The 13556-nt window shown below is 40.7% G+C and overlaps 1 protein-coding gene across 8 annotated transcripts in view; it reads right to left on the bottom strand.

Annotated features, from left to right (window-relative positions):
• Positions 1-13556, bottom strand: part of OMA1 (OMA1 zinc metallopeptidase) — a 44719-nt gene that overhangs the window by 12725 nt on the left and 18438 nt on the right. For all 8 annotated transcript variants that reach the window (XM_048498523.1, XM_048498524.1, XM_048498521.1 and 5 more), the window contains exons 6-8: positions 12678-12806; positions 10055-10129; positions 6392-6541 (exon numbers count right to left, since the gene is read on the bottom strand). In XM_048498523.1, coding sequence (XP_048354480.1) covers positions 6392-6541; positions 10055-10129; positions 12678-12806 — 354 coding nt within the window. The remainder of the gene's footprint in view (positions 1-6391; positions 6542-10054; positions 10130-12677; positions 12807-13556) is intronic.

The following is a 13556-nucleotide window of genomic DNA, read 5'->3' as shown; positions in this document are numbered from 1 at the left end:
GTACCCTTCTTAAACCCTGAGACTCAATAAGTGAAATCCGAAAATGTCATGGGTGGTGATCAAGCAATGTGATGTAATGCTACATTGAACAGATGTACTTCAACAAACCATTACGTATTTTCATGTAGGATCTGTGTTTAATGACAATCGTGTAGCTTTGAAAAAGCAGGATATTTAGCAGAATGAAAGTACCAGTAACAGGACAATAAACTGTTTGCTAAATGTAAAATGAAACTCAGTTTTCAATGCCAAGTATTGTCTTCCATTTCCAACCTATACCTCAATTAGGCATGCATGAAAGTCTGAGAAAAAAATGTATCTACACAGAGCACCATCAAATATCCAGGAAAAACTGATTTGATTATGACTATATACTGAGTTTTCTGTTGATTTAATTAAAGAATCTACAATTCTTCTCTTTAGAGAAGATGCAGGGCACATGGCTGCAAGGTAGGATTTAGATCTGTATTGGGAAAAATGAGGGTGAGGGAAGATATCAATTAATCAGTGCTTTCATTAGAAAAACTAAAGATTCCTGAGTAGTCCCTGCCTGAAAATAATTTCCTCCAACTTAGAAGTTATCATCCCACACCAGGTAGAGAGATGTGCGCTCACTGTATAGTGAAGGGAAAAGAACTCGGTACCTGCCCAGAATTTTTGCAGTATCAGCTTTCAAAGAGCTCATTATTCTTGTCACAGATGTATTTAGACCTCCCAAGATCTGATCATCCTTTAATGAGAGGTGCTACAGTTTCAGGCCGCCTAGATATTATGCTTCCTCAGCCATTTTGCCTTCTGTAGTAAAATACTTTTTCTTCTGTGGAATTCTCCATAGCTTAGACCTCTCTGAGCATTAGGCCCCTTTGGTACTTTAGCCCTGATCACCAGATGTTGCCAGGAGATGAGAAGAAGAGTGAGGTCAGCAGCATGACAGTGGTGATTCATTTGTAGGTGAAATATATCTTATGCATGTTCAAAGGCAAGCATTCCTTTACATGGGCAAGTTACTGAAAGGTGTTTTGCAATTAAGAAGAAGAAAAGTTGGTCTTATATCCCCCCTTTCTCTCCTATAGGAGACTCAAAGGGCTTACAAACTCCTTACCCTTCCCCCCTCACAACAAACATCCTGTGAGGTAGGTGGGGCTGAGAGAGCTCAGGAGAACTGTGACTAGCCCAAGGTCACCCAGCTGGCATGTGTTGGAATGTATAGGCTAATCTGAATTCCCCAGATAAACCTCCACAGCTCAGGCAGCAGAGCGGAGAATCAAACCTGGTTCCTCAAGATTAGAGTACACCTGCTCTTAACCACTACGCCACTGCTGCTCCTTTAATCATTTTTTATTTATTTATTTATTTATTTTTCAGATTTTTAGACCGCCCCATCCCCTAGGGGCTCTGGGCGGTGTACAACACAGTAACCACCGTGTACAGCTAAAAACAACTAAAACCTTTAAAAGCAGCAGTAAAATAGGAAACTAACTATAATAGTTAAACTAATTCATAGAATGGCGTCCGCAGTCTCAATTTCAAACCCTCTTGCCGGAGGGAAGGACAGCAATCCCAAGATGATAAGGCCCAGATGTATGGCCATGGGGGGGGGGGGGCACCATCAACGGCTGGTACCTCCAAAAGCCCGGCGGAACAGCTCCGTCTTACAGGCCCTGCGAAATTCCATAAGGTCCCGCAGGGCCCGGACAGCTGGTGGAAGAGCGTTCCACCAGGCTGGGGCCAGGGCTGTAAAGGCCCTGGCCCGCGTGGAGGTCAGCCATATCATCAAGGGGCCAGGGACCACCAGTAGATTGGCCTCTGCTGAGCGAAGAGGCCGTGTTGGGACGTGTGGGGTGATGCGGTCCCGAAGATACGATTTTAATGATTACAATCAGATACTAGATAATTTTTCTACACTTCCTTCCTTCCCACAGTCTATGTATCCCTGAGGCAAATTTCCCATGCCAAAGAGAAGACCCCAGAACAGTATAATCTCACCCCAATTTTTATTCATTACTTCATTTAGAGTCCATTAATTTCATGTATAATCTATTAATTTCATTTAGTCATACTTTTATTTCCAGTATCCTCTTATCACTGTGGTCATTAAACAGGACAGAAATAAAAAAAATAACAAGCAAATGAACCAGGGAGAAAAAGAACTGCACAGGTACAAAAAGACCACTTGTGCATGCAGAATTTACCCCGATGCTGTTTGCTTCACTGAGGGTTTTCCGCATGTTTTTTTCATTTACACAGCATTTCTGCCAAGCAGAGCCACCATTTTGTTCATCCCCTCCCCACGCTTCCGTATTGTTTCTGCAGCCTCCAATGGGGAAGGTTGCCTTCTGCCATTTTCTGGAGGGGGGGGCATTTCAATGCTCTATTGTTTGTTCCTACAATAGACCTACATCATTAAAATAAAAAATAAAGAAGCTCCACTGCTCCTCCTGATATGCCAGCTGCAGGAGTGGCTGGATCTGCTGCTTTGTGGGTGGGGAAAAGCAAGGAGGAGCAAGAAAACCTGGAGGAAGCTGCATGCACAGTGATTCCCTTCGCTCTCCCTGCAGAGACTAAAAGTCACATTTCAACTGGTTTCAGAAACCATGTAGAGCAGTGGTGGCGAACCTATGGCACTCCAGATTTTCATGAACTGCCATTCCCATCAGCCCCTGCCAGCATGACCAATTGGTTCGCCACCACAGATGTAGAGAGTCTGATCTGAAGCGCAGTAAATTCTGAAGAGGAGGAAATATGTGCACAACCAAGGATCCATCCCATAGGGAATGTATGCTGAATGCAAAGGAGACCACAAGTTCGTAAGTGACCAAAGGTAAAGGCAATCTGTGAAAGCACTGGGTCATTGGGTGACGTGACATCACAATGTTTACTAGGCAGACTATGTTAATGGGGTGGTTTTGCTGTTGTCTTCCCCAGTCATCTACACTATATGCCCAGCAAGCTGGGTACTCATTTTACTGACCTTGGGAGGATGGAATGCTGAGTAAACCTTAAACTGGCTACCTGAAACCGACTTCCATTGGAATCGAACTCAGGTAGTGAGCAGAGCATTGATGGCAGTACCGCAGTTTCCACTCTGTGCTGTGGAACTGAGAAGAAATGTGATCAGTAAGGCCTTAATGACTTAGCTACAGCCATCTTGCAGCTGCCCTCCCTTTTCCTAGGCAATCTGGAAAAAAACTGCTTGCATATTGTCCCTTATCTCTGCAATGTCAGGTGATAGAGATTTGTTCTTTCTTTAATCAATTATGGGGTTATAGGATCTATGCCACCAGATTCCTCCCCATCCTTGCCCACCAACTACAGGTCTACATGTATTTGGGAGGATGAACACCATATTAATGATATTTGGACCTCACTTGCTGGCTTGTGTGAATATCAAGGAGGTTATAGTAATTCCATAGGAAAAACTGAAAACTAGTAAATGCACCGTTCAAGACCTCCCAATTATACATCTTCTCTCCAAAAGTTGAAAATTCCAAGCTAAAGTTCATGTAATTAGTACAGGGAACATGTATAACTTCAATCTTATCACATTAAATCAGAGGCACAGAAATCTAATATATAAGTCTCTCGCATATTTGCTCCCACTGCCTGATTGTGGCATTCAAAGTCACCTTAAAAGGTTCATAGAAATGTGTGACATTAACTCACAGCTCTGTGACATAGCAAAACAAACCAAGAATATTTTTCCAAACCAAACAGAATGACCTTTAGCTGAACTGGCTTCCAGCCATAAGAAAACACAAGAGAGTTCTATTTTAAGGGAGAACAATATAGAAAGCTACAATTTTGCCTAGATCAAAAAACAAGCACTGCAGTTGAGTAATACAAACTTTCCAGACACCAATGGCTAGAGGAATGAGCTGATTAAGAAGATCCCTCATGTCACACACTTATAGTTCTGGTCACAGGATATCTAGCTGTTGAGGGAACTGGTAAGTAGATGATTTGAATTACCTTCAGGCACTCTAAGGGTATACATCTGTACCAGCCAATGTATGTTAAATTTATTTCATTATATACCTCTATAATCTGGCACAGCCTGCATCTATATTTATTTATTTATTAAAGTTAGTATACCGCCCACCCCCAAAGGGCTCTGGATGGTGTACAATATACATATTAAAAACTTTACAAACTAAAACCATGCATGTTTACAACTGGCATTCTATTTTTGGATTTGTTTTATGGTTTGTTTTTATCACGAAAAGTGGAGTCTGGCAAAGCAGCATATTTAGCATTTACCAGAATATTTAGAAACATACAAAAGGTGCACATACCCAGTTCTGCATATATCTGCTCCTGATCCCATACTAAAACCAAACCCTTTGTTACAAAATAAACAGGGTTTTCAAGGTAAGAAAGAGAAGAAGGCTCAACTTGCATCTGTTTAGGACACTTGTTATAATTGTTTTAGAATGCTTGTTATAATTCTAAGTAAGAGAGGTAGACACTGGTATGGCCACAACCCTGAAGAACCACAAACATGGAAGGATGTAAAGAAAAAAACCAGAAGGGCTCTCTTAAGTGCTGCTGTAAAGACTGGGAATTAGGCCTTCTCCCGGGAACGAGACTCTTTCTTTATTTTAAGTTATTCTTTAAAACCTGTTGTCCAGGAGGTAGGCAACTAAATCCAAGTCATATGAAACAGCCTGATACCTTTCCTATTGATGGGAAAAGAGAATAAGTTTCAGACAGGTACAGTTCTTCTTTCTCTAAAGTTCATTAAATAGATTTAGTCATAAAGGCTTACTCTTCTCACTTGCCAGTTAGGCTAATATAACTAGCGTTACCAGCTCTGGGTTAGGATATACATGGAGCTTTTGGGGGTGGAACCAGGGGAGGGGAGACACCTCACGAGGGTAGGGTGCCAGAGAGCCCACCCTCCAAAGCTGCTATTTTTTCCAGGGGAACTGATCTTTGCAATCTGTGGATCAACTGTTATATTGGGAGATCTCTAGGCCCCACCTGGAGGTTGGCAACCCTAATAATAACTTTCACAAATAATACTTTTCACAGCATCTTACTTAATCTCTCCATCCACGCAACCCTCATCTCCTCTTGCACACAAACACGCTCTACAAGTCAGTCAATCCAGCCCCCTCGGGTATAGCTACCATCCAACCACAACACATTTCAATCATCCATCCTGCCCCCTTTTCTTACTCTAGAGGCATACATTCTAAACAACAGGAATACACATACAAAATTCCACATTAAATCACAGAAATAAAATACATACAAAATATTGACATTAAAACACCACTATCATGATGATTTGAAGTATTTGCTATTTGTTAGCATTTGGCATTTGTTAGCTCCATTCGTTCTTTGAGAGAGGCAGGAAATAAATGTTTTAATAAATAAATACTGTGCGACAGTCTAAAGTATGACTAATAATGACTTGTAGGTTTCCAGTGATAAACAGAAAACAGAAGCAGTGCAGAAACTGTCAGAGAGAAAAATGTTCTCTCACAGGACTATTGAAGGTTTGCAGCCAAGAAACCAAAATGGATTTTTGTCATTTCTTTATGCACTTCTAGACATCTTTGCAGCTTACCAAGCAATCCAGGGGGCCTGCTAAGACATTAACCCATGTGGTAGCATTGCACTGAAAGAAACAGAACTGGATACCTCCCAGTGTACCTTCCCTGAGGCTGGGAAAAATACACATGTTAACAAGACATAATGCTGATGGGGTGCTTAGTTTAAACAATAAAACAAAACCCAAAACAAGGGGTAGGCAACTCCAGGCATGGTTGCCAACAGCCAGCACACAGACAAACTTGGTTGGTACCTTGGGCTATATCTCTGATCAATGCAATGGATGTGCATTTGGGACAGCAATGCAAAAGAAAGCAATAGGGAAGGGTTATGCCCATCATCCCCTCCTAGATCTGCATAGTCACCTGCCTATGCCCTAGTTCAAAGTAAATCCCTGAGATACTGGCAGTGGTGTTGGAGCATGACTGACTCCAAGTTTGTTTCCATGTACAACTTTCACCTACCCCCACTACCCATTTTCAGAACATAAGAAAATTCCTGCTGGATCAAACTAATAGCTTGCCTTGTCCAGGATCCACTTTCACACAGTGGCCCAACAGGTGCCCTAGAAAGCAAGGAAACAGGGCATAAAAGCCTTCTCTTGATGTTGCCTCCTAGCACTAGTATTCAGAAGTTTACTGCCTCTGAATATGGAAGCTCCCTTTTGTCACCATAGCAAGTAGCCTGTTGATGGATCTATCCTCCATAAATCTGTATAGTCTCCTTTCAAACCCAGTCAACATCTTCACAAGTAGACAGATGCTGCACTTTTTTTAGCACTTAGGCAAAGAAAATTTCCTACCCCTGCCAAAAACCATCTTCAATTTTCACTTACTTCTGGTATAAGTCTGTCCAAATGGTCAACTCGATTCTCATGAGAAGGGTGAGTAGAAAGCCATTCTGGTAACTTTGGGTTTCCTTGAATTTTCTCAGCCAATTCCATTTGCTGCCAAAACACAGAACTTGCTCTTACATCCATGCATGCCTAGAAACAAAAAGAAGGAGATACAGATGATATCGCCTAAGCAATAAAGTTCTCAGGACAGCAAAATAAACTTAGAAGCCCTGTACCTGCTACTGGCTGCTTCTTTCACATGCAATAATGTAGTAACAAATGTCACACATTATGTGAAAGAGTGGTCAGAGGCCTTATGTTCAACACAATAAATTTTTAAACAATTCTGAAAGGGGGCACTTTCAAAAAGGAACTTACTATGTGAAAACTGGGATGGCAAAAGGAGAAAAAAATATTAGCTGGAAAAAAGGGCAAGACATATCTTGTATTTAACATAAGAAACATGTTAAACATTGCAATATTCAGCAATATGCTTACTCAAAAATACTGTCTTCAATAAAAACTGATATCCAAGTCAATGCATATGCTTGCAGCTTCAATGAAAATTCTGATTTAAGATTATGCCAATATTCAGTTGCAGTTATTAGTGCTACTAAAAGGCAAACTTTGTAAAAACTGGACAATAACAAAAAGATCTCTTGATCTGTCTTTTGGAAGGTGAAAGTGAAAATGGCTGCCATTATCAGTTTCATGATAGTCACTCCACAGGAATAGTTTTTTCTTAGCCTGAAGATGCAGTGATGGAAAGATTCACTTGTTGCATTTTTGCTTGCTATGCAGCCGTCAATGGTGAATGAGCCCTGGCAGAAAAAACACAGCAACTACAGATATCAAGCTGAAGCACAGATCCTTTGAAAAATGGTTCACTAAATCCATTTACCACATCGCTGGGCAGCAGGGAAGTTACAGAATCTGGGACACAAAATATTCAATCCAGAAAGTTTCAAGGAGAAATTGTAGGTATAAAATGGAACAGGAAAAAAGGATTAGATGTGCAATACAGAGATGAAAGGAAATTCACCTGTAAGCAAGAACACATCTTTCTATTCTGCCCATAAAAATCTCAGCATGTTTACCTGTCAGTCTTTCTGATTTGCAGTGGGGCTGTGTCTGCATGGTAGAGCAACTACTTTGCCTGAAGAAAGTCCCAGATTCAACCACTGGCCAATACAATGAACAGGATCAAGTAGTAGGTGATGTGAAAGATGTCAGCCTGAGACCCTGGAGAGCTACTGCTAATCAGAGTAGACAGTACTGATCTTGATAAACTAATGGTGATTCAGTATATGGCAGATTTCTATATGCAAACTTTTGGAGACCCTGAACTCTCCTATACGGGGTTGGTCGGACGCCTTACCATTATTATTATCATCAGTGCTATGATACCGCTGTTTTAAAGATTTTAGTAATTTATTTTATTATATTTTATGTTGTACACTGCCCAGAGCCCCTAGGGGATGGGGCGGTATAAAAGCTTAAACAAACAAACAGACGGACGGACGGACGGACGGACGGACGGACGGACGGACAGATAGATAGACCAATCACAGTGTTTCAGTCCATAGAACAGAAGCAAGATCAAAGAAAAACATGACTTTGATGTTATGGAGGAGATGGTTACCAGAATCACCATGTAAGATATTGCTGCTTTAGCAGCAGCTGAGATTCCCACTCACACAACTCTCTTAATGGCTCGCCAAACTCATACGTGCTTGCTTCCCTTTCTCTCTCCTTAGAACACAGACATACATCCTTCAAAATATACTAGTCAATTTGAACAAATGGTTGAGGCAGAGATTACTATCTTCTTGATTAGCTATAACTGATGCAGACTATTCCAAGCTGCTTTATCAGTCACTTGCTCATAAACTGTTTCATACATTCTGCCTGAATCCTGATATCCAATTAGCAGCCAAGACAAGCAGCATGGTTTGGAACTGCTCTCTGCTATGGATGCCTGCCAACTGGGAGGCACCCTATTTGTATTACAGGAAGCAAGATGTTCACTTCTAGAAGACTTCAGAATACCACATCATTTTGGCTTTCTCTTCCAAAACCTGTTGTATCCCCTACAGTGTTTATGATAAACAAAGTGACTGCAGGCCTTGGAATGACCTCTAGTATCAACTGCCAAAGTCAAATGGCTTTGCTCACGTGGGTAACATTAACCATGGAAAGAAGAAAATGCAACTCCTCATTTTTATTTTTTAAAATCCGATGAAAGGCTAGAGCTTGCAGAAGGCAACTATTAAGCAAGAGGGCATTACTGGATCATAATCAAGCATATGCTTCAACACAGAGGAAGAGGAAAGAACTGCTTGACATTACTTAATTAGTATTGGGAAATGATTTTTTAAAATTGATTTCATTTTTTAGTAAAGCTATGAGTCAGAGTAACTGCAATGTTAAGTAAACCACCCAATATTCACAAATACAAACAACTCTTGAAATGGAACAGGTGGCATTTGTGCACATATGCCAAGATAAGAGAAAGAGATACCAATTATGCTAATGAAAAGAAAACCATCTGGATTAAGATCTTGACCTTTACTAGCAAACAAAGAAGAACTTTAGCAATTGCAAAGTGTACAAAATTGAAACAGACTCACAAAATGCTCTAGACAAAACAAAGACGCTGAGTGAAGGCTCAATCTTATAGGGAAAAATAATGTTATAAATGACAAGATGTCCTTGAACTACTGCACATGCCAAAATATATATATTTTAAGGCAAAAAATATTAACAGCTACTTGTAGCACTCCTGGTTTCACTGAATGAGAAAAGCTGTTTAATACAAGCAATTGAAAGCTTTGCCAAAAAGCTGTTTAATACAAGCAATTGAAAGCTGCTCCCAATGCAGTTAGAACAATTCTCTCCATATGAGTGCAATACCTGGAGAAAGAAAGTTTGCGATAGAATGGCTTTAAAAGAGACAGGAAAAAATATCTCTGCTACCATGTGGAAGCCTTGGAGAGAGGCAGCCATGGACAAAGTTTTCATGAAGCTACCAAACTGCAGACTGTGCTTAAGGATAAGAACATAAGAACAAGAACATAAGAACGAGCCTGCTGAATCAGACCAGAGTCCATCTAGTCCAGCACTCTGCTAGAGTGAATAGGCCACAACACTCATGAAGTGTCATATTTTATAGAAATGTGCTTAACAGATATTATGAGAGGTCCAAGTGGATGGCTACTTAACAGGATGTGGCAGCTTTCACCTACTCTCCACTTCCAAGTAAGGAGTTTTTGTTTGACGGCAATAAAGTATTAGAATGACTTCTCAATACAGTATTGTAAATCACAGTTGTTAAATACTCTTCACAATGGCATTGCCTCTCTCCAGTAGAGTTGTGAAAAGGAACTTGAAAAAATTTTATTTGAAGAATTAAATATTATATTTATTCATTTACCTCTGTAAGTCAATGGTTCATTAAAGTAATGTCTCCACTAGCAAAAGCAGTTTATGCCCTCAAAATTCTGATCAAAAGCACTATTGATGATTTACACTAGGTGGCACTACAGGTATAGTTATCAAATTCATTTTGCACATATTTTGATGGAACAATTCATAAATGGTAACCGGTGAAATATAAGCTCAACCCTTCAAGGAAGCAAAATAAACATTTGGTATTTTATTCACCTTAGCTGCAAACTGAAGTCCAATTTTGTCTGCTTCAGCTTCCAATGTCCTGCTGTATGGCCTATCAAACAGCAGCTAAAAAGGAAAGAAGAAGCATCAAACATTTACTCTTGCTAGAATTAAAGGGCTGGATAGTGGAGACTTTTTTGAGAAAGGGAGATTGTAAATTCGGTACATGAATAAAATATTGGCTAATGGCAGAACTCTGTACAAACAGTAAGTTCTGCTGTTAATGGAATCAAGCACAGGATCCAATCCACAGTAATAGCTTCTATTTACTTGTACTGCATGCAGCAGCTACTCAAGAGGAGGACTGCCTCTCCTTTCTTCTAAACAACCATTCTAAGAATGCCACAGATGTCACAGGCTAAATTACAGTGACTCGTTTAAGGCTACTTGTGAAATTGTAACACACACATTCTTCTCCTATTTTCTCACTGGCAATCTCCCAGATAACCTGTAAGCTATTATGCTATTCACACAACTCTGATAAACTGATGTATTCAGGGAAAACTGAAAATATGCAATTAGCTATATGTGCCACTATGCCCTCCTAAAACTCCAAATAGAACAGCAAATGCATTTATAGTCACCCTGAGAATATCTTGACCCAGTTGGAGGTTTATGTTTCAAATACCCAAAGAATTTGCCCAAATCAGTTGCAAAGAATGGAGAGACTAGATGTATAGCAAACAAGGCCTATCCATGGAATTTAAGATTGGGGAAGGCATCACATATTCACAAAGGTACAGAACCCAAGTAATAAAAAGAGATGATTGTACCAAGGTACTGTCCCACTCTGAACCTCAGAAATTCTACCCAGTTCTGAACCATCTGCCACCCAGTTCCCAAAGAATCACCAGACGTTGCACAACCAACATTTTAACAATTTCCTCTATGATTATGAAAGACAACACGGGTAACTGGTTTTCTCAACAGTTGCCAAATTCACTTGCCAAGAGATTCTAGATGGGCAAGGTACACAGACCCCTAATGGCAACCCCAAAGTTCTGCTTGGTGGTGGTTCTTCCATTCAGTTTTTAATACATTTAAATGCCCCCCCCTCCCAATTTCTATTATGGGATCATTTCTATTTTTGTTACTGGATATTTATTTCAAGGGTTTACTCTCCTTTCAAAATATCAGACGATAATACTGATATTTGAATAATGATCCATTTATCACGAGAGCCTTCAGGTAGTGACTTCCTGGGACCTGAGTTCATTGCCAGGGCAACTGTTTCAGAGAGGCATTTGAATGTTAATAGACACCACTGTGTGCAATTACCTTCCCCTCCCCCCAAAAATGTGACTAACCAATGGTTATGGGTCACCAAACTCACAGGCATATTTTTAAAAGAACTGAACTATAAGCAGCTCTCCTCCCCCTCTATACACACTAAAGATCATAGAGTTAAATACTTTTGGAACCACTTAGCCATAATAAATTTTAAAACCCTTGATAGAGAATTGATAAGGACTGTTTGTTGGTACAAATATCTCACCTGAAGCAACAGCATCATAACCAGCTCACACAGTTGTGGCAACCAGGAAATAGCAGCAGTAAAATCATTAAGTTCTTGCAACTCCAGTTTTCCTACCTCCTCCCTTTTTTTAAAAAAAAAATGCCACTACAGACATTTTTTTTTATTCCAGGAACATGGAGGGAAAGAAACTGCAAATTGTGACAAGGGGCAAAGAACTAGGTTTGGCAACTTGGACACTTTCTAGAAAGCCTAGTCCTGAAGTACCATTGATCATTCTGACAGTTCTCTCAGACATTTTAGGTTAGGTGACTGAACTGCTCGTTCCTGCACCTCTGATTTTATTCCTGACTGGCAGGAAGTTCAAGTGTAATTCAAAACTTTGCAGGGAAACAAAGACTGTTTATTCCCTTCTCTGCTTCTGGTTAACGAGTTTTGCATCAGAGATTCACACGAACCCAAGCAGAAGCTCTCAAAGCATTTGAGAGTCTGGGACTATCTCAATGTGGTAAGGTGGGGTGGGGAGTTCTATTGTGTTTGCCCAAAAGTCTTCAAAAGTACAATGCTGATAAAACAGATACACAACTCTATGGTATTTCAATGGACTTCTGGTTGATAAAGGTAACCTTTAAAAATGTATTGTCGAAGGGTTTCACGGCCGAATTCAACTGGTTGTTGTGTGTTTTCTGGGCTTTGTGGCCGTGGTCTGGTAGATCTTGTTCCTAACGTTTCACCTGCATCTGTGGCTGGCATCTTCAGAGGTGTATCACAGAGGGAAGTCTGTTAATTAGGGCTTCTTAATTATGGCACTGAAACTTTGAAACACCCTTTCTGGGATCATCTGCCTCCATCTGCTGTTGTCCTCTGCCAGTAAGTAATGACACTTGTGCTCTGTCTGGCATTTCCTGCCTAATTTTTGTTAGACCTCCTGTCAATTTCTTTTTTTACATGCTTGTATTTTTATGTGTTTTGTGTGTTTATACAACAATAATATAATAATCGTGAGCCATCGAATCACAATCACCTCATGACAACCCAAGTCCCAACATCCTAGTGTGTCATAACACAGACATACAAACATGTTTGTAGAACTCAGAAAAAAAATATAAAGAATGAAGCAAGGTGCAGAGCTCATATTACCTCCTGAAACTTGGACTGGATCCATTGTCCTATAATTGCTAAGCTATCTTGAGGACAGGCAGCCCAGATCACTGTGAGAAGAATGAGAGAGAAGAAATCCAAGAAGTGTGTCAAACTTGCTTTCTCTGCCTTAAAACAGAAAAAAATGACATTTTAAGTTAATCATGTGCTAACATTACATCCATACAATTTCCCATAATCACAACAGCGACTTTTTAAAGAAGTCAAACAGTTTAAATGATTTCTTCACTCTTGCCAACATGCAAGTTACTGCATTTATCAATTGGAAAGGACATCCAATAGTAGATTACTGCTAAAAAGAGAAAGCGTGACTGAGAATTACCTTGGCCACCATTGCTGCCTGGGAGCTGGCAGGGAGAGGGGCAGGCTTTGCACCGGCGTCCAGCCCAGCAGGGCCATTCTGCTGCCAGTGCGAGCACATGATGTAGGTAGAGGGGGCAGGGCCGCGGCTTTATAAGGGCAGGCTGGGCCTTCCCGTGTCTCTTTTCTGCTTGAGCTATGGTGGCTTCTCTTCTCCTTCGTGTCACCTGGCAGCTGTTTATCAGGCAACGTGGAGCAGCCAAAAAAACGGCTTTTTAGCTTAGTGCCTCTAGGAAATAGAAGGAGGCCTGAATTGAGCAAGATAGCAGCAGCAGACTTGCAGCAGCGAGTGATTGGGAATTGGTGGATTGTGCCCAGAGGACAGCAGTGCAACCTCAAGTGGCACGCAAGGGAGGACAACAAGGGGCCTGATGCAGTAGGCCCAGCGGTAACAGGGATCCCCCCCCCCCTTTTTTTTCTTTTTGGAGTTTGGGCAGGAGATATCAGGGAAAAGAGCAAAAAAGTCTCAGCAGGGGGAAGGAGCTATTATAAGGCAAG

This window comes from Sphaerodactylus townsendi, linkage group LG05 (genome assembly GCF_021028975.2).
Source record: "Sphaerodactylus townsendi isolate TG3544 linkage group LG05, MPM_Stown_v2.3, whole genome shotgun sequence".
NCBI classification, from domain to species: domain Eukaryota; kingdom Metazoa; phylum Chordata; class Lepidosauria; order Squamata; family Sphaerodactylidae; genus Sphaerodactylus; species Sphaerodactylus townsendi.
The sequence above is the reverse complement of the archived record's forward strand: the minus strand, read 5'-3'. Positions and strand labels throughout refer to the sequence as shown.